This window comes from Neophocaena asiaeorientalis, unplaced genomic scaffold, assembly GCF_003031525.2.
Source record: "Neophocaena asiaeorientalis asiaeorientalis breed wild unplaced genomic scaffold, Neophocaena_asiaeorientalis_V1.1 scaffold317, whole genome shotgun sequence".
Taxonomy (NCBI): domain Eukaryota; kingdom Metazoa; phylum Chordata; class Mammalia; order Artiodactyla; family Phocoenidae; genus Neophocaena; species Neophocaena asiaeorientalis.
In genome coordinates, this window is record NW_020173114.1 from 3,479,993 (window position 1) to 3,501,987 (window position 21,995).

Consider the following 21,995-nt stretch of genomic DNA (forward strand, 5'->3'; position numbering starts at 1 on the left):
CTTTTTATACTAAGATCCCAATAATTTTTCAAGGATGAAGAAACACTTTAAAAAAATGGAAAGATTTTTAAAGGGCTGCAGCGGTTAATCTTTCCTTTGTGCTAGGTAACAACCCCAAACTGCATATATACAAAATGTAGGGCAAAGTAACATAAACAAACACACACAGACACACATAATATAAATGAATATGCTACAGACTTAAAAAAATCTAAAATCTCATATACAGATTGCTAATAGAATTATCTCACTTAAGTAGATTTATTAAGGGACATTCTACACTAGAGAATAATGTAAATTGTTAAATATTGCAGAAAAGTAAAAGTTTTGTCACTTAAAAGTCCATTCCCAGAGGAAGGTAACAAAATACCAGTCAGTAGAGAAGCTTACTTGAATGTACAATGTGCTATCAACATCAATGGCTAATGTATGAAACAGCATTTTTTATTTAAAATAAGACTGCTTTGCTCTCAGTGTTTCACATTCTCCTAAAATTCGACTAATTTAAGAAATGTCTCATTCACTGGGTTTCATTCATTGCTTATATAAAATATCCTTCATTCTAAATTAGTAAAGTTAAAATTAATGAAGTTCCATGTTTCTTTAAACTTTCATAACCTTGAACCCCAAATTCTAGGCATTCCCTACAGGCAGTTATCCTATTTATGATCTGACAGTCTACTGCAACAACCTAAAATTTTTTACTCTACTCTGAAACATCATAAATGTATGTTAAGTTTTTAGTTTATTTCATATAAAATGTGGACAATATTTTCTAGGCATTTTTGATAATATATTTAATCATTATGAGAAGACAGCAGGATATTTTAAAAGGAAAGGACACTTCTGAAAGTTTGGAAGACATACATACCATGGCTATAATTATTGCCCCTACTATGAAGAGTTTCCTTGTACCCTGTTCTTATTTTGCTCTTAGAAATGGCCACATTATACAGGAGTTGCCTATCTTCTTGGAAGAATGTAAGCTCTTTGAGGGCAGGGATAGTGACCTAGTCACCTTCATACCTCTAGAACCTAACAGGATGCTTGGCATAAGTGCTCAGGCAATATTTGTTGAATAAAGGACTAATGTGGTGAATGAATAAAAACACAAACACAACTGCAAAATCAAAACAAAAGTTCCTAAAGTATAAGAAGAAAACCAGTTTTCTTCCTATGAAATTCGGATATCTCATTCAAATAATGCAAATTCCATCATGGTTCTGATTTCTTAACTCAGCAGTTTTAGCAACGCCTTCAAAATATCCAATAATCCTCGAGTGCGATTTAAAGAACCCGCTATTTGGCAACCCCATGTATTTAATTATTCGAAGTACTGACAGAAAATTCCATATTTCTTTTCCTTTCGTACATAGTATCAAGTACAGTTTATTCATTCTCCAAATGTTTACTGAGCCCATTCTATGTGCCAGGCACTGCTCTAGTACCAGGGATTCAGTAGGGAACATGACAGACATAGTTCCTGCTCTCAGATAAAGAATAAGGTCTTCCATTTTTCTTTTACAGTATTTTAAATTTGTATAACAAGTAATATCATTTTAGAACAGCAGGAATTTACAATTGCTATTTAGAAATTAAAACATTTGCAATAAAGTTCATTATTTCTAATATCTTTTATGGTACCAAGTACATACTTTGTAAAACATTAAATCCAGTTAAAGAATAAAAGAATTGCTTCTAATTATTTTCTTATTTCACAACTCAGCAGCACTTTTAAATATGATCTTATTCTTTCCACAAGTGTGTTCCTTGATACAACAAATATTACAAGTAAATATTATAAATATCCTTCTTTGGCATTCTTATTTATACCAACAATTATTTTTCTGCCCGTCATAGGTCTTAGAATTCTGTTCTGAGATTGGCAAATTTCTACAGAAATAAAAATAGACTTCAAATAACATCATATTCAATGATATCACTCCAAAATGGTGCTAATGCAGCACCCAGCAGGAGTCTCTACATCACATACAGAGAAGTTAAAAATGGGCATCACATAAACATGTGTTAGGAAGGAGTGTGCAAACGTCAACGAAAAGAAAAGCAAACCTTGATGCTATACTATTACCCGTTCCTGACATTTCTAATTAAGTTAGGTAGAAAAAGTAAAATGCCCAAATAGGAACAACCTCATAAATCAGAAATGGATGACAGATTAAAAAAAAAAAACTAGCCTGAAAGACATTTACCTTCTTTTCCTACTTATATTCACAGAGGTAGACAAATATATGCTCAATCTGAAAGCCTATATTAGCTTTTCTCAACAGGAAGCAACGTTGCTAACGAAGTGGTAAATTCAGTGTTAATGAGTGGCTTCACTGTTACCACCTCAGAGGTAAAACCTTCCATGTTCCATGTTCCACCCATCTGTTCTGGTGTTAGAGGTTCAGAGATGGAACAGACGCTTCCCATTTAAAGCAACTTCATTGGTACCCCCTGAACAGCAGGGTGACAAACTATGAGAATATCATGTCAGCTTGGAGATTGCATCCTCATTACCAGAATGGCTTTATAAGAGCCTTCCATAAGTTCAAAGTTTGAAGATATCAAAGGGTTTTGCTCAAAAACATAGAAAGAATAACAGATTTTTAAATATACAAAGCACATGTAGTAAAAAGAAAAACAGAAGATCAAATTAAATATTGTGAAAATATAAAATGAGGTCTTTAACAGTCAAAGTTTTCCTTTACATCTACATAGTGAAATACACCTTACTTGCCTCCAAATTGACTATCTCTGCTCAAAAATAGAGGAGTTATTCTTTTTCAGAAAAATTTTTTATTAGCACATTAATATTAAAAATATACTGCATCAGTTTAAAAATATGCTACAAGAGGCTGAATCAGTAAGCTAGTATTTTAGCAACAATAAAAAATTCTCCTGGCTTAATTTTCAGAATATATTTCTGTAAATGAAAGTGTTCAAGATACATTTTTTCTTAACAGTATTCAAGACTCAGAGCTATTGCACTGAGATACAATATAGAACAATGGATCATCAAAATGTGTTGCACTGACCCAGAATTTTGACATCAAAAATTATTTCCCTACATTCAGGATGCTTATGGAGTATCCAGGCAAGAAAGCATTTGACCTATAAGTTAATTTCACACTGTCTTGAACAGTTTTTCAACCACCTTTATATAGCTGAATATATATAAAATAGTCATAAATACTAGGTTACGTTAATATAACAAAGGAAGGGGCATATTTGAAGGTAGGCATTATTCATTAAGTTTAAAAAGGAGAAACTAATGAATTAAAATAAACAAATTAATGTTATATTGTTTGGCCTCTCTAAATTTCAATGAAATTGCTGTATCACTTAGGATCTTTTTATTAAATGTTTAGATACTATCACTGTGTCCTCCTCCATGTAATCGTATAACCACAATTTTTCTATTAACTGAATTTTAAAATGTTCTTTAAAAAAATTCACATACTTTATAAAAAGCTGCAAATGGAATTTTAAATCTACATAAAACATATTTCAGGTTCTGGAAAATCATAATGAGTTCTACAGCTATAACTGCCTGTAGTTATATACTGTGAGCATTAAAAAAAAGTACAAAGGTCAGATCTGTCTTCAAGATGACATCATCACTTATATGCCTCAAGCTAGACTTATTGTCTCAGAAATCTCAAACATCAGTATTTTTGCAAACTATCAGCACTTGCTATAACACCCTCACCACACTACATCTTGAGGTTACTACAGAAAAAATGAGGTGATAATTGCATATTAACATAATTATTCTGTAATCCCTGTGAGCAAGCTTCCTAGGTCACTCAGTAATTCAGATTAGATACAACCTTCCTGTCATCAAATCTATGCTGTCCACTTCCTGTTCATGAATAATTCTGTTCTGATAGAAAATTAGCTTAATTCCATTCTTTTATGTACAATATTAATTGTATTTATTGCAAGTAGGTTAATATTTTGTGGGTACTTATTACATAATACCAACCTCTGTCATGTAGTATAATTTCACAAAAAATATAGTACAATTTGCCCTCACTCTACATTAGTTCATTAATAACTACATTGCATAGCTATAAATAAATTATAATGTTGCCCACTAGCTGAGTTAGAGTTAAGATCTGTCAGATTTTCACAAACCCCATGTTCATTTAAATTATCCTTGAAAACACACGACAACTTCAGTTAGTCATAATCTGAGATTGGTTCAAGAAGAGAAAACCATTCACAACTGTCATTCTAATTGCAAAAAAAACCTCAATTAACTGAAATATTACATCTAAAATTACTTCAGTATTTAAGCATATATATACTATACACAATGTACAAATATATATACCTGTCTCACCTAGCATACAATGCTAGTGAAGACCGAGTATACCATATATAATGATATCATCCAGGTAGTATCCTAAGCTGTATGTCACATTGACAAGAAACTCTAAAAAAATACTGAACATTTGTAAGGGTACCCAGCATATAACATGAAGAATGAAGAGAAAACCTGGCAAGTTTAATCCAACAATTAGCCAATGCAATTAGCAATCTTCAAATGTTTGAAGGTTTGGCATACAGAAGAAAAAACATATAATCAATATGCTTGAATCATAAAGATGTGGATTTTATCTCAAGATTAAGAAAAACTAGAAACAGGAACCATTCAGCATTTCAATGGGTTGTCTTACAAAAGAGTGGACTGAATGGCTCAGCAGGTTGGACTATTTGTCAGAACACTGTAGAAGGAAATACGGCACTGGAGATTGGATAAGATGATTTCTAAGGTCCTTTCTCATATGTACTATGTATGTTTAATGTTTGGTTATTACACTATTAACATTATTTGAAATAATGAGCTAAAAACAAGTTAAATTTATACTATTGAACTTTAAAAATATTCTCTAAATTCAAAATTACCTGAAATAATCCTTTAGTTGTAATATTTGATAAGCTGATTCTTGAGCAATGAAATATGGCACTAAATGACTAACACACTGAGGTCACAGAGCTATATGCATCCCGAAAACTCGATGTACAGAGGTTTTTTCTATTGGCAACACCAAAAATAAAAAATAGCGGGAACATAATGCTTTCTTGCCAGCAGCATGTGGCACTGCCATGACAAACTAACGATCTAATTGTACCACCTACCACCAAATTACATTGAATTTGTTGAATAGTTTTGTCCCTGATGCCATGTATTATCCTCATTATTTAATAGAAAGATGTTACGAACAGTAAGGTACTAGCTCATAAATAATGTAATAACACAAAGCGATTCTTGTTGAAAAATAACACTAAATACTACACATAGTTTGACACATCTCAAGAAGCTGCTATATGGCAAACTGAAGCAGGTAATGCAAGGAGGATAAAAGAAAGGGGCCCACAAAGGCATAACTTTAACAACCTGGCAAAATCATGTAATAATGAGAAGCAACAGTAGTAGAAAAACAAATGGACATTTATTAATAAAAGGTTAATTTCCTAATGAAGAACTTTGCAATTGGAAGAGGCAAGGTAATAAACTGCAGCTGCAACCAAAGGAGAGTGCTAAGTCATATTCAGCACGGAATGACTGACTGTTGTGTTGTTCATGCTTCCATATAGTCAGAACAAGATAACCGACCATCTCAGTTTTGATAGGGTAAATGACACACATATGCACACAGCTCCAACAAGAACAATTCATGTCTTTAAATATTAAAATGCGTGATAACTTCCTTCATATGACTTTCAAACCAATCAAACTTTTGATCACAATTTTATAATTAACATGAGTCAAAAATGTGTCAATTCCACACTACAGAGGTACTGTGTCAACTCTGCCCTCCACCAATAGAGTATTAAACTGCCATAAATTATTATTTTACTTTGGGTCTTTGTGTTCTTCAGTTTATGATGAGTTTGCTGTTTCTGCTTAATTTTGAGATATTTATTAACCCACCACGTCCAATAAGTGCAAAAGAAGTACAAGTGTCAGAAGTCCTAGGAAGACAAAACATATAATTATATTAGAAGTGAAAACAGAGATAATACCCAAAGTGGTAAGATAAATATTATATATGCATATGGAATGAACTGCTTCAGAGAAGAAATAATTCTTACGGGCAAAGAGAAATTCACCATTAAAACACTACTGTGCCTATACACTTGACAATAATCAGCAAGAAACGAGGAATACGAGAAAGGAAATTTTTGAGTACAGAATCAGTATCAATGTCAGATGTCTTTTTGCCTAGTGGTTATTCAGGGAAGGCCAGGAATTTGTTCAAGAACTCAAAAATTTACAATGTTCTAAGTGCTGCTGATGTAACTTCTGCCCCAGACATATGCAATTCCATAGGATCAAGGTCCATTAGAATAAGCACATCAAAGTTAGTGACATGACTGCAAATGCAAACAATCGTGGCTTTGAAAGAACTCCTTACAACAGTTGAGGAGATAATTTGTGCCTTAATATATAGCCTGGAACATAAGAAATGTTATGCTGGTTTCTTTCTACACTCAAACAATTTTGATAACTCTTTCAAATTCAGAGCTTCAAATATTCAACTGTATGTATTTAAAAAAAAAAACTTTTGTAGATCTCAATGGTTACGGTAAAATTCTCATTATAAAAGTTCCATTAATTCATTTGCCAATCATATATTAATTAATCATATTTAGGAAACACAAAATTGTTTATGGTCTAATGGGAAGTAAACAAGAACATTCTCACATCTGGAGAATAAATTATTTCCCTAAATTACAATTTCATTTTATTGAAAGGGGGGTTCAGATCACATACAAAAAATTCTGTAATTCTGTAATTAACTTTTCACCTATATTATACATTTAAACTCTATTAAGTAAATTCAAATTTATATATATTTAGATGGGAAAGTGGGGCACTTTCATTGAGAACTAGAAAAACAAAAAAAACACAGAAGTTCTATTTTCTACAAAATAATATATTTATTAAACATGAATTCTCTTACTGATATTACCATTTACTCAACTTTTCTTCTTTCCTTTCTCTAAAATCAGCCTACAAAATTCCAATTATCTTCTGAGAAAAATATTCCAAGGTAATCACTACTCTATAATTATCTTCATTTAGGATGGTAAAAAATTCAAATATAAGAAATTTGCTTTCCTTAAAAGAAAGTATGCACCTCTCTCATATCACTGTCCTTAAAAAAAAAGAAAGAATGATTTTTGTAAAGGCAAATCACAAACCAGCCACTGCTTTTTTTCTGATTTTACATTTGACCTAACAAGTTTTTACTTACTGCATGTTCAATTCTGGAGTTTTAATTATAAAACCAGAAGCATTTATTTATTATGAATTTAAGTAATTACAAAATTTCACCAAAACGTTACAGAAAACACTACATTATATTTAGAAATGCAAGTACTTATTGATAATCAAACGTGGAGTTCCCTGGTGGTTTACTGGTTTGGATTCCGTGCTCTTACTGCCACGGCCTGGGTTCAATCCCTGGTGGGGGAACTGAGATCCTGCAAGCCGCAGAATTTCCTTGAGGTTTACTCATATGGAGAGAGACTGAGGTCATGGTCAAGAGTAGCAATTTTGAACCATGAGAGACAGAATGTTTGGTTTCCATATTACCAAATTCATAAAACCAAAATGTTATCAATAGCACATTACTGTTTTATAAAAGAAGACTGAAGCATATTTAATATTGAGGTATTTCATGGAAAATTTTAATTATTCGTAACTCTAACTATCCAAATGGTATTTTTGGTAGTTTTTTTTTTTTTTTTTTAACTGTACTGCTATCTGAGGAAGACTATATAGGACACATAAGTATAAAATACTGCTATCAATAAAAAGCAATACATTATTTCCCCAGTGAGTAATATGAATTATTTAATAATAATATTAGTCTACAGTTCAGAGGAAGTAGAAGGTCCTATAAAATACCATGGCTAAGAAAAGCCTAACAGAAAAGAGAGAGTTTTAGATAAATTTTATAGTGCAGTGCCAAGACAATCACTCTTTGGAGGCAGACCTGCCTGGGTTTGAGAAATAGCTCCACAACGTCTAGCGTATTAGGACAAAGTTACTCCACTTTCCTTCAACTTCAAGTTGCTTCATCAATAAAATAAGAGTGGAACCTTCTTATAGGATTGTAAGGATTAAATAAGACAATGTACATAAAACATGTAGCAAAGGGCCTGTTATTTAGTAATTAATCATTAAGTGTTCATTCCCCATGATCCTTGCCATTAACTTGCTTCATGTACAGAATGATGACACTGAATTTGTGTACTGCTCCTAATGATAATGGAGACCCTCCCTTACAAGCAGAAATGTATTCTGGGAGGAGATACCTGAGAACTTACACTACTCCCAGGGTATAATAAACAGGATAAATAAGCAGAAGATAAAGAGCCATAGGAAGAAGCATATCTTAAGAGTTGCTGGTGCTAGAACAATACCACTCTTGTGGGATAAGGCAGGGCTTTACTGTTCAATAAGCAATAAAGAGGGGAATTACAGTGCATGACCCAGTGCTCTAAGGAAAAAAGATGTGAAGTGGCCACTCAGGATTCAAGAGTTTCTAAGAGTTCCTGATCCCTTTCAGAATATCAAGGACATGAATTTATCTTTCTCTCTTGTAAAATGCCAATGAAATGAAAGTAGAAGGACTAGAAGAGAGAGACATATGTAGACAAATAAAACCATAAACTTGAACAGTTATAGACAAGGGCTCTGGAAAGAAAGGAGACCACAATCTCAAATAAAAAAAAACAAATAAACAAAAGAACTAAAAACAGGTTTTATACAAAAGAATAGGAATCAGAATAGCATCAGACTTTTCACCGTTAAGACTATTACATCAATAGAGCAATAATTTCAAAGTCTGGAGTTAAAATTACTTTGACTATATTGATACAATCCTATTCAAAGACAAATTATACAACATTCAGGTTGAGGGCACACAGTGTGTAAGTTTACCACTTACCTGTCATTTCAGAAAAATTTTCCCCAAAGGTTGTGTGTGAAGGGATCTGAAATTCGTGTGCTAAGTGTTTTTTTACAACAACAAGGTTATGAATACTTATTAATAGTGATTGAAATAAAATTTAAATGTCTGTTAAAATTAGAAGGTTAACCACTGGAAGAATAAAAAGAGAAAGTAAATATACTTAATATCCTCAGATTCTATAAACTATTGTATTTTAAAGAAAGAAGTACAGTAGCAGTAGGCTGACAACTTTGAAATAAAAAACTACTAAAAAAAAAAACCCCAAAAACAAAAACAACTCTCAACAGGTGAGGTGAAGAACAGAGTGAATAAAGCTGATGAAATGAGGTATTCTTCCAATAGAAAGATTTTTTTACAAGGGAGTAGGAAGAGCATTAAACATAATAACAGAAAAAGAGACAGAAAGTCTAGACCCCACAAATTATAATGAGTAGAAATTATAGAAGAAACCAGGGGAACAGGGAAGAGGACACAATAGAAAAAAATTTCAGAACTCAAGAAGCACAATCTTCAGAATAATAGCATTCAATGAGTGCTCAGCAGGATGAAGAAAAAGACATGTCACTTGAGAAGTCCTGGGGGAAATTTCAGAACTCTAAGAATAAAAGAAAAAATAAAAACAAAAACAAGACTATCTACAAAGAAACAAGGATACACAATTCATCACCAGTAGTGTCATCAGGCTTTTGAGGAAACATTTTTAAAAATCAAATTTATTGGAAAAAATTACATAAGTAGAACATATTTGTTGCAATCTCCTCTACCTTTCCCACTCTATCCCACTTCAGTTACCAATGTAATAGTCTGGTGTATCCTACTACTCCTTTTTCTTATTCATACAAACATATATACATATGTATTTGCTTTGTGCTTACCTTCACAGAAATGGTATTATATTATATACATGCTACAATAAATATCCTTGTATAGACCGCCCTATAGTCATGTTTTTATTTTGATAATGTAGATCCTTTAAAATTGCACGTGAATTTTTTTAGTTTAATATACATTTTCAAATCATTTCCCTAAATCTCTATCAATATGCACGTCTACCTCCAATGTATAAGAATGTCTGTTTCCCCATATTCTTACAATTTTTGCCAGTATCATGGTGAAAGATGTGAAAATACTTTTTAGCCCAGAATTCTATAACTAGCTAAACTAGCATTCAAGTATAACAACAAAATATAGACATCATTGGACAAACAAGGATTCCAAATGTTTATCACCTACAGATGAGAGAATTACTCAAGGAGATATTCAGGCACAGATAGAAAAGAATATGTGAAGAAGAATCAATCAACATTAGTGAGCAATTAAACTAGTAAAACATGCAACTAAATCTAATAACTGTTGACAGTTGTTCAAAAAGGATTCCTATGAAATGAGAAGCATGTATTCTTTTTTGTTCAGGATAATCATGCTGGATCAGAGTAACTTGTCAGACTGACTGGAAATGGACCATAGATAGACTCCTGGCCTGCACCTGAGTGCCCTCCTAGTTAATAATATGGGAAATAAGATCCCCAAAAGATTTCAACATGAGAGTTTTGACTACTGGAAAACGATCAAAAGAAAATCTTTTAAAAGTATGTTAAAATGTTAAGGATAACCAACTAAAATAGTGAAATAAGATATATAATTTCAAATCTATAGAATTAAAAAATGGAAAAAAATTGATCCAATATAAAAAGTAACAACAATAGAACAAAGCAAAGAGAAAAAAAGCAGAAAGAAGTCCAAACATACCGGTATTCAGAATAAATTTATTCAGAATAAATGTGAAAAGTTCATATATTAAGAAAAAGGCATTCATATTTTTGTTTTGTTTTTAAGTATAGAATTAACATATAGAAACAACATAAGTATTCTATATGTTGTTTATAAAAAGAAAGATGAGGTGATGAAAAGATAAACTAGGCAAATGTTAATGAAAAGAAAATAGATGTCTCTACTACCAGAAAAGTCAAATGGAATTTAAGGCAAAAGCACTAGACCTGCTAGAAATGAATATTATATATTAATAAAGTACATGATCCACCAAGGATATATATTATTCATGAACCCCTATGCATACAACAAAATACCTACAAAATATATAAATTATAAACTTACAAGTATTAGGAGAAACTGACAAATAGACAGTCACAAAGGGAAGCTTTAAACACTTCTCCCCAAAAGTCAAAAGATCAAGGAGAATATTCTAGTTTTCCTCTTCCAAGATCACCTTTCTCTCACTTTATGAAAGAAAGATTCCCAAACACAAATCTGCAACTTTCTCCATCTCCATCAGTTGTTCAGGCCAATAACCTTCAAGTAATCTTCCTTATTCTCTTTAATTCACACTTCATATCCAAACCATCAGGAAATCCTATTGCCATCATCTTCAAATTACATCCAGAATTCAATTGCCTCTCACTACTGCTACACCCAGGTCCACTATTATCTCTCCCCTGTATTATTTCAAGGGCTTCCTAATCTGGTTTTAGTGCATCTACTCTTGCCCACCCACCATCTGTTCTCAACACTGCAACGAGAGGTATCATTTTAAAACCTAAGACAGATCAAGTTCCTCAAAACCCTTCAATAGCTCCCTGTTTTTCCCTCAAAGAAAAAAAACCCAACATCCTTATAATACCCTGTAAAAGGTGCTATGAAGATCCTTCCCAGTAACTCTTTTTTTTCTCTTTGACCTCATTTCTTACTCCTCTCCCTAACTCGCTCACCCAGTTCCAGCCATGCTGGCTTTCTTACTATTCTTTGAACATTCTCTCCCACATTAAGGCCTTAGCACTGACAATTCCTCAAGCTGAAATGCTCTATTTCCCAGGTACTCTCATGGCAAACTTCCTCATTTAATTTGCTTTTGCTCAACTATTTTCTCTTGAATAATGCCTGCCTGGACCACTTTGGTTAACATTACATACAAAACTCACTCACTTCCCTATTGCTGACATTCTTAAATACACTTACACTAGTTTACCCTTTTTCCTCCCCGTAACATTTATCACCTTCTTACATACTATGTAATATACTTACTAATTACAGTTATTGTTTGTGCATCATTCCCATAAAACTAAGTTTCAAGGGCACAGATCTTTGTCTTGTTAGCTGAATATTTCATGGATCTAGAAGGGTACCACCACCCAGAACCTTGATATTGTACATTGCTCTGATGTGTAAAAACTTCTGGGGAACCAAATAAAAGGTTTGAGAATACCAGATTTTCTTAGGGAGAATGCCATGGCAGCAAAGCAAACGATACAGAAAGGCCACATAGTCTCAATTCACTGAAAAACAACTCAAGGCAAGATTCCAGTGTCTGTCTCTCACTCTAACTTCTTCCTCTCCATACCTACTTTCCCTTCCCTCCCCAATCCCCAGTCTTAGAATAAAAATTCAGAAATGTGAAGGTTGTCAACAATGACACGTATGATACGTGAACTGAATTTAAAAAGGGAAGCTGTTCCTTGGTGGCGCAGTTGTTCAGAGTCCGCCTGCCGATGCAGGGGACACGGGTTTGTGCCCCGGTCCGGGAGGATCCCACATGCCGCAGAGCGGCTGAGCCCGTGAGCCATGGCCGCTGAGTCTGCGCATCCGGAGCCTGTGATCCACAACGGGAGAGGCCGTGGCTGACATTTTCTGTAAGCTGAATTAATTAAAACTACAGTGCAAAGATTTTGAAGAAATTAGATTTAAAGCATGTATACAATATATAAGCATTGATAAATACTTTCACTTTGTGACAAAAATTACAAATGCAACTTAAAAATGCCACAGTTTGTCAAAATTCTTTTAGAGGACATTTCAAAGAAAAAATTTAAAGACCACTGATTAAATATATAGAGAACTCTACACAACAATAAACAGACATTTTTATTTCAAAACACATATTTGTAAAACACAGATTTGTATAATCTGACTATATATTATAATGACCACAGAGACATTTCCAACAGAGATGGAAGTCACATAGAGCACATTCTCTGGCCACCATGCAACAAAACTAAAAATTAGATACAACTAAGAGTTAATTAGTGAACTAGAAAAAGGTCAGAATAAAGTACCCAGAATGAAGCAATGAGAGATAAAAGGATGGAAAATGAAGACAGGAACCTGAAAAAGGATACAATGAAAAGATCTAGCACATATTTAATGGGGATCCTAGAAATAAAGGAGAGAGAAAATAGGGCAGAAGCAATGCTTGAAGAGATAATGGCTGAGAATCTTCTAAAACTGACAAGAGACATCAAGCTGTGGTTTCTGGAAGCACCAGGAACTCTAAGATACATAAACAGAAAGAAAACTACACCTAGATGCATCACAGTAAAACTGATGACAATAAAAGACAGTTAGAACATCTTAAAAGTAGACACAGAAAAAAAGAATAACTACACAAAGAGACAATAATTAGAGTGAGAAAGAAAAAAAGCAGCTCCTAATGTCCGAGAACTAATCTGATGCTTTCAGCTAAATCATATTGTTCTCCTGTTGAACATAAAAATACCTCACAGAATATCGACTTAAGACAAGGTAACTGTGTAACACAAACTACCAAATAGTGCCTTCCCTTGCTAAATGAGTTGATTAGCTACCTTCTTTACCAACTATGTTTATCTCAGCTTCAGCCTGCCTTCCCTACAGATGAGATTTATTAAGAGGGCAATCTCAAGATGAATGAAAACAAAACACAACATACCAAAACTCATGGAATGTCGCAAAAGCAGTATTTGGAGGGAAATTTATAGCTGTAAATACCTACATTAAAAGAGAAGAAAGATCTCAAATCTATTACCTAATTTTATACCTTCAGGAACTGGAAAAAGAGCAAACTAAACCCAAGCCAGAAGAAGGAAGGAAATAATAAATATTAGAGCATAGATAAGAAAATATAAAAATAGAATCAAATAAAAAGTTAATTCTTTTAAAAGATCAAAAAAATTAACAAGAAACTTACTAAGAAAAAAAGGAGGGAAGATGCAAATAACTAAAATCAGAAACGAAAATAGGGACATTACTACAGACTTTAGAGAAATTAAAAGGATTATAACAAAATATTAGAACTGAATACTAACAAATTAAATAATTTAGATGAAATGCACAAATTCCTAGAAACACAAATTACCAAGCCTGACTCAAGAAGAAACAGAAAATCTGAACAGATTTATAATTAGGTAATGAGACTGAATCAGTAGTCAAAAACCTCCCGAAACCCCCCAAAAGGAAAAGTCCAAGACTAAATGCTTTCACTGGTAAATTTTACCATTTAGAGAATTAACATCAATCCTTCACAAGCTTTTCCATAAACAGAAGAGGGACTACTTCCTAACACATTCTATGAGGCCAGCTTTACCCTAAAACCAAAGCTAGACAAAGATACCAAAAGAAAATGACAGACTGTTATGAAGACACGCAGAAATCCTCAACAAAATGCTACCAAGCTGAATCCAACCGCGTATTAAAAGGATTATAATCATAATTGAGTGGGATTACTCCAGTAAAGCCAAGGTGGTTCAATATAAGAAAAGCAATGTATTATATTAATAGAACAAAGGAATAAAACTACACAATCATCTCAATAGATGCAGAAAGACCATTTGACAAAATCCAACACTATTTCATGATTAAAAACACTCAGCAAACTCGAATTAGAAGGGAATTTCCTTAACATGATAGAAGGTACCCATGAAAAACCCACAGCTAACATCATACTCATCAATGGTTAAACACAAAGTTTTCCTCCCAAGACAAGGCTGCCTGCTTTTACCACTGCTATTCAACATTGTACTGGAAGTCCTAGGCACAGCACTTATGCAAGTAAAACAAGTAAAAGGCATCCAAATTGGAAAGAAGTAAAACTACCTATTTGCAGATGACATGATTCTATACACAGGCACGCCTTGGAGATATCGGGTGTTTGGTTCCAGACCACTGCAATAAAGGGAATACTGCAACAAAGAGAGACAAGACAAATTTTTTGGTTTCTCAGTGAATATAAAAGTCATGATTACACTACACAGTTGACCCTTGAACAACACGGGTTTGAACTGCACGGATCCACTTATAAGCGAATTCTTTTCAATAGTAAATACTACAGTGCTACATAATTTGAGGTGGGTTGAATCCGTGGATCTGGAACCTTGGATACGGAGGGCTGACCATAAGTTATACTTGGATTTTCGACTGTGCAGATGATGGGGACCCCAGTCCCCTGGCTTTTCCAGAGTCTATTACAGTCGATTAAGTGTGCCATGACATTATGTCTAAAAAAAAAACAATGCACATACCTTAATTAAAAATACTTTATTGCTAAAAAATGCTAACCATCATCCAAGCCTTCAGCAAGTTATAATCTTTTTGCTGGTGGAGGGTCTTGCCTCAGTGTTGACGACTGCTGACTGATCAGAGTGGTGGTTGCTGAAGATTGGGGTGACTGTGACAATTTCTTAAAATAAGACAACAATGAAGATTGCTGCATCGACTGACTCTTTCTTTCATGAACAATTTCTCTGTAGCATGCAATGCTATTTGATAGTTTGAAATATTCCAATAATTACCAAAATGTAACAGAGATATCAAGTGAGCAAATGTTGTTGGAAAACTGGTGCCAACAGACTTGTTCAACACATGGTTGCCACAAACCTTCAATTTGTAAAAAATGGAGTATCTGCAACACAATAAAGTGAAGTGCAATAAAACGAGGTATGCCTGTATAGAAAAGCCCACAGATTCCACACAAAAAACTTACTAGAGCTAACATAATAAACAACTTCAGCAAACTTGCACGTATAAGATAAACAAACATAAATCAATCGTGTTTCTCTATGTTAGCAATGAATGATCCAAAAAGGAAATTAAGAAAATTCTATTTACAAAAGCATTCAAAATAAAATACCTAGAAATAAATGCAACCAAGAAGGTGAAAGACTTATACACTGAAAAATTACAAAACACTGCTGAAAGAAATTAAAGAAGGCCTAAATAAATGGAAAGGCATCCCATGTTCATGGATTAGAAAACAAGATATTGTTAAGATGACAATACGTCCCAAAGTGATCTACAGATTCAATGCAATCCCTATCAAAGTTCTAATGGCCTTTTTAAATAGAAACGGATAAGCTGATGCTAAAATTCATACGGAACTGTAAGGGGGCCTTAAGAGCAAAAACAATGAAAAAGAAATAAAGTAGGGGGACTCATAATAACTTTAAAATTTACTACAAAGCTATAGTAATCACTGTGGTAGTGGAATAAGGGTAGATATATAGACCAATGGAATACATTTGAGAATCCAGAAATAAGTCCAAATATCTATGGCCAACTGATTTTTTTTTTTTTTTAATGCGGTACACGGGCCTCTCACTGTTGTGGCCTCTCCCGTTGTGAAGCACAAGGTCCGGATGCGCAGGCTCAGCGGTCATGGCTCACGGGACCAGCCACTCCACAGCATGTGGGATCTTCCCGTACCAGGGCATGAACCCGTGTCCCCTGCATCGGCAGGCGGACTCTCAACCACTGCGCCACCAGGGGAGCCCTGGCCAACTGAGTTTTAAAAAGGTGCCAAGACCATTCGATGGGGAAAGAACAGTCTTTCAACAAATGGTGCTGGGAAAACTGAACAATCACATGTAAAAGAATGAAGCTGAACCCCTGCCTCATTTCATCTACAGAAATTAAATCAAAATGGACCAACAACATAAACATAAGAACTAAAACTGCTATTGCTCTTAGAATAAGGCTTAGGGATGGATCTTTATGATGTTGGATTTGACAATGAATTCTTAGAATTGACACCAAAAACATGATGAACAAATGAAAAAAACAGATAATTTGGACTTCACCAAAACTTCTGTGCAAAGGACATTATCAAGATATATTTGGTAAGGGTTTAATATCCAGAATATATAAACAGCTCAATAACAAAAAGAAAAAAACCCCAATTTTTAAATTAGGCAAAGGACTTAAATCGACATTTCTCAAATGAAGATACACAAATGGCTAACAAGCCCATGAAAAGATGTTCACCCTCTTGGTCATTAAGAAAACTCAAATGAAAACCACAATAAGGTACCACTTCACACCCATTAGAATAGCTTTAATTAAAAAAACCAAAAAAAAACCTGGAAAATAACAAGTGTCGATGAGAATGTGGAGAAATAGAGACCCCATACATTGCTGGTGAGAAACTGAAACAGTGTACCCACTGTGGAAAACCGTTGGGCGTTCTTAAAAAAGGTAACAAAGAATTACCACGTAACCCAGCTATTCAACTCCTAGATATATATCCAGGAGAAATGAAAACTTACGTACACACAGAAAATTGTACATGAATGTTTACAGCATCATTATTCATAATAGCCAAAAAAAGAAACGAAGTACATACTACAACTTGGATGAACCTTGAAAATATGCTAAGTGAAAGAAGTCAGACATAAAGAATCATTGTACCATTCCTTTCATTTGAAATAGCAAGAATAGGTAAATCCATAGAGACAGAAAGTAAAGGGTACCAGGTGATAGTGGAAGGGGAGAATTGGAAATGATTACCTAACGTTTACAGGGTGTTGAAACACCTTTGAAATGAGAAAGGAAAGTATATTGTGAATATAGTAAATACCACTGAATTGTACACTTAATATGATTAACTGCATGTTATGTAAATTTCACCTCAATTAAAAAAAAAAAGATGGCAGTCAAATGTGCCCATGTTCTGACAACATCTAATTTAGAGCAAACTTCTACTTCATTAGCTCCTCTCTAAAATTACCCAACCAAAGTCCAATCCTATAATAGGTTCTAATACCCTCTTAAAAAGACACCCCCAAATTCCCTATACTATGAAGAATCTTTCACTTCAACAAGTAAAAACCATGTTCAACTATAGGTGTTCTTTGCTGGTCTTTCTGGTTGGAAGATGTTGACAGGAGTAGCACCTAATTTCTCAACAGAAACAACAGAAGCCAGAACACAAAGGGATAATAGCCTAATTAAAAGAAAATGATGGCCAAGCCAGCATTCTAACCAGTAAAAAACTGTCATTCAAAAGTGAAGGTGAGGGCTTCCCTGGTGGCGCAGTGGTTGAGAGTCGGCCTGCCAATGCAGAGGACACGGGTTTGTGCCCCGGTAAGGTGAAATACAGAACATGACCAGAAAACAAAAACTGAGAGGAATTTCTCAGCACAAATCTATACCAAAGTATATACTAAAGGGTATTCTTCAAAAAAGGGAAATGATTGAAGGTGGAGAACTGAAGATGCAGGCAGAAATAAAAAGCGCTAAAAATGTTAACTTGGGTAAATCTAAAATACTGACATAAAATAATGATGATGTCTCCTGGCGATTAAAATATATATGGGGGGTCTTTCCTGGTGGCGCAGTGCTTGAGAGTCCGCCTGCCGATGCAGGGAACGCGGGTTCGTGCCCTGGTCCGGGAGGATCCCACATGCTGCGGAGCGTCTGGGCCCGTGAGCCATGACCGCTGAGCCTGCGCGTCCGGAGCCTGTGCTCCGCGGCAGGAGAGGCCGCAGCAGTGAGAGGCCCGCATACCACAAAAAAAAATAAATAATAAAAAATTTAAAAATAACATATATATGGAGTTAAAAACAGGTATTATAGCAAATAAACTGAGCAAAGGGTGAGGGGGGTGATTAATGGAATTAAAGTGTTTTAGGTTCCTCACATTGTCTGGAAAGATATAAGGTAAATTAATTAGACTCTTACTGGTCAAGGATGCATGTTGCAATCTCTAGGGCAACAGCTCCCAAAAGTGTGATCTGTGGACCCCTGGGGGTCCCTGAAACCCTATCAGGGGATTCTCAAAATCACAACTGTTTTCATAATATTACTAATAAGACCTTATTTGCCTTTTTCACTCTCATTCTCTCACAGTGTACAACAGAGTTTTCCAGTCTATACGACTTGTGCTATCTCAACGGATTAAAGCAGAGCAGGTATGAGAATCCAGCTGTCTTCCATTAAACTAGACATAAAAGAGATTTGCAAAAATGTAACACTATTCTCACTAAATTTTGTTTTGGAAAGTATATTTTTCACAAAATTATATTATTTATGTTAACATTTAATAGGATATTCTTGTTCCCCAAAACAAAAGTATGTTATTTATGTAAATATTTGATAGGATATTCTTGCTCCCCAAAACCAGATTAAAAAAAGGTTTTTTTTAGAGTTTAAATGGATCTTGAGAACACAGAGTTTGAGACTCAGTGACCTAAATAAATGAAAGGATATGACATTCATGGATTGGAAGATTTAATAACATAAAGATGTCAACTCCTTCTCAATTCAATTTTTGTAAAACTGACAATGTGACAGTAAAAATTTATATGGAACTGCAAAGAGCCAAGAAGAACAAGGTAGGAAAACTTGCCTCATTGAACATGAAGACTTGTTATAATGCCATGTTAATTAAAACAGCATAGTTTTGGTGCAAGGGTAGATAAAGTAGACCAATGGAAAAAAATAGAGCCCAGAAACAGATTCATACATATATGGTCACTTGATTTATTAAAAGTTAATACTGCAGAGCAGCTGGGAAACAATCTTTTCAACAAATGATGTTGCATAAAATGTACATCCATAAAAAAAAAAAGGTGACCTCTATATGTCATATAATATCTAGAATAAGTTCTAGGTAGAAGGTCAATCTAAATGCATCATAAACAACATACAAAGTAATATACAATAACCAATTCTAGATAGAAAGTAGAAAGCAAAATAATAAAGCCTCTAGGACAGTGTCTCTAAACCTCATCAGCACTAGTGAAACTTTGGGCTAAATTAACTTTTTTGTGCACTGTAGAATACTTAGCATTCTGTGCACTGCAGAATGTCTAGTAGCATCCCTAGCCAACCCACTAGATGCCAGGAGTACTCCATCCACCCAGCTGTGAAAACTAACAATGTCTCTGAACACTGCCAAATGTCCTACCCATGGGGTGGAAGGTGTGGGATGAGGGCAGGGTGAAGTGCCTCTAGAGAACCACTAGAGGATACATAGTAGAAGGTAACATAAGAGAATATCTTCATTCATGTTCTTGGAGCAGAGAAAGACTTCTTAGACAGGACACAAGCAGCATTGACTATAAAGGAAAACAATGATAAATCAGACTACACTAAAATTAAGACCTTCCTTTCATCAAAAGATAACATTAAGAGGGTGAAAATCAAGACAAAATGGATATATTTTTTTAACATATGTAACTAACAGAAGATTTGTATCTAGCATATATAAAAACTCCTAAAAACAGAAGGAAAAGAACTGTTCTTTCCTACTGTTCCTTTCCAGTAGGAAAAAAAGGGCTCATCCATAAAATATGTAACTCCTATAAATCAGTAATATAGAAAGCTAAATAGTAATAATAGTAAATAGTAATAATAATAGTAAATACTACTACTAATAAAATAGTATTATTTTATTAAATATTAAATAGTAATATTAAATAGTATTAATATTAAATAGTAATATTAAATAGTAATAATAAAAAAGAGGATATCCAAACGGCCAATAAATTCAAGAAAAAGTACTCAATTTCATTTGGAATCACGGAAATGTATCCTTCAGAAGGGCTAAAATTAAAGAGGCTATTAATACCAAGTGTTGGTGAGAATACAGAGCAATAGGAATCCTCATATTCTGTTGATGGGATAGGTACAATGACTCTGAAAACAATTCTTGCATTATCTTCTAAATTTGAACATACATACACCAATGACCCAGTTATTCTACTTCTGGTATATATCCCACATAAATGTTGCACATGTACCCCATGAAACATTTACAGGAATGTTCATGACAGTATTACTCAGTCCAAATGTCCAACTAAAAAGATAAATGGTGATAAAATAGTACAAGGGAGCTACAGTTATATTGGTAGCTGATAACATACATGAATCTCCCAAACATGACAGAGACAAAATGCTACTACTATATAATTCTATTTTTATAAAAGTCCAAAAACAGGTTTAAAAAAAAGCTACCGTCTTTGAAGCCAGGTAGTCGTTACTCCAGGAAATGGGAAAGGGAGAGTGCTTGGGAAAGGAAGCATAGGAGGCTTCTGTTTCTGGCAGTATTCTATTTCTTGATTTATGGTGGTCATGGAGTGTTTACTTTGTGACGATTCACTCAGCTGTATACTTAGTACAGTTTCCTGTATGTATTATATTTCAATTTTGAAAAAGACATGGGTGGGGAATTCCTGGCAGTCCATTCCCTGGCGGTCCAGTGGTTAGGACCTGGCACTTTCACTGTGGGGGGGGCCAGGTTCGATACCTGGTCGGGGAAGTAAGCTCTCTGCAAGCCGCGTGGCACGGCCCGGAAAGAGGGAAAAAAAAAAAAAAAAAAGACATGGGGCATTACCTTTTATATGCTGTATATGCAACCCAGAAAACAATAATTACACAAATACTTTAGCTTTATGGTATTATATACCAATTGTTTAGAAGTAAAAATCATGTCTGGGGACATCATAACTTTCCACATCTTACACTTCAAGATCCTTTGCCTAATTAAATAAAACAAATAAAATATATTAAAAATGACTGCCTGAGTTTTTAGTATGTTGCAGGAAGACAAAATAAAATATACTTTAAATTTGTTTTCCTACATGTGTCATTTATTTTGATCACCTAAAAAAATCTAATATCTTAGTTTTATATAAGACAAAATAAAATACACGTCTTAGAAAATATTAATATTAAAGGAAAGTTGAAGATGTTTGTTTCTAATATTAAAAATATATTTTTCTAAAATTTAGACACATAGAGGTTTAAGGCAGAATATAAATAATGCCTAGACTAAATAAAGGAGGTTTCTATCAAAAATCTGTATGCTTTCCCTCCCCATCAAACTAAGGATTGGTTTGTTTTTATATTCCATATGACATTTTAATAAAATGCAGTTTTACAACACCAATTATTATTTTATTTACAAAATAAGAACCAAACATTTATAATATTAAGTTGCTTAATATCAAATACATC

At 34.0% G+C, this 21,995-nt stretch overlaps 1 protein-coding gene across 8 annotated transcripts in view; it reads right to left on the reverse strand.

Moving 5' to 3' along the window:
• The window catches only part of ZNF644 (zinc finger protein 644), a 111,347-nt gene that overhangs the window by 23,266 nt on the left and 66,086 nt on the right, over nt 1-21,995 (reverse strand). The window contains exon 2 of one of the 8 annotated variants that reach the window (XM_024743588.1): nt 14,859-14,944. The exons of the other annotated variants lie outside the window; for them this stretch is intronic. Within the exon in view, the coding sequence (XP_024599356.1) occupies nt 14,859-14,875 (17 nt within the window). The 5' untranslated portion in view covers nt 14,876-14,944. The remainder of the gene's footprint in view (nt 1-14,858; nt 14,945-21,995) is intronic. 8 annotated transcript variants of the gene reach the window in all.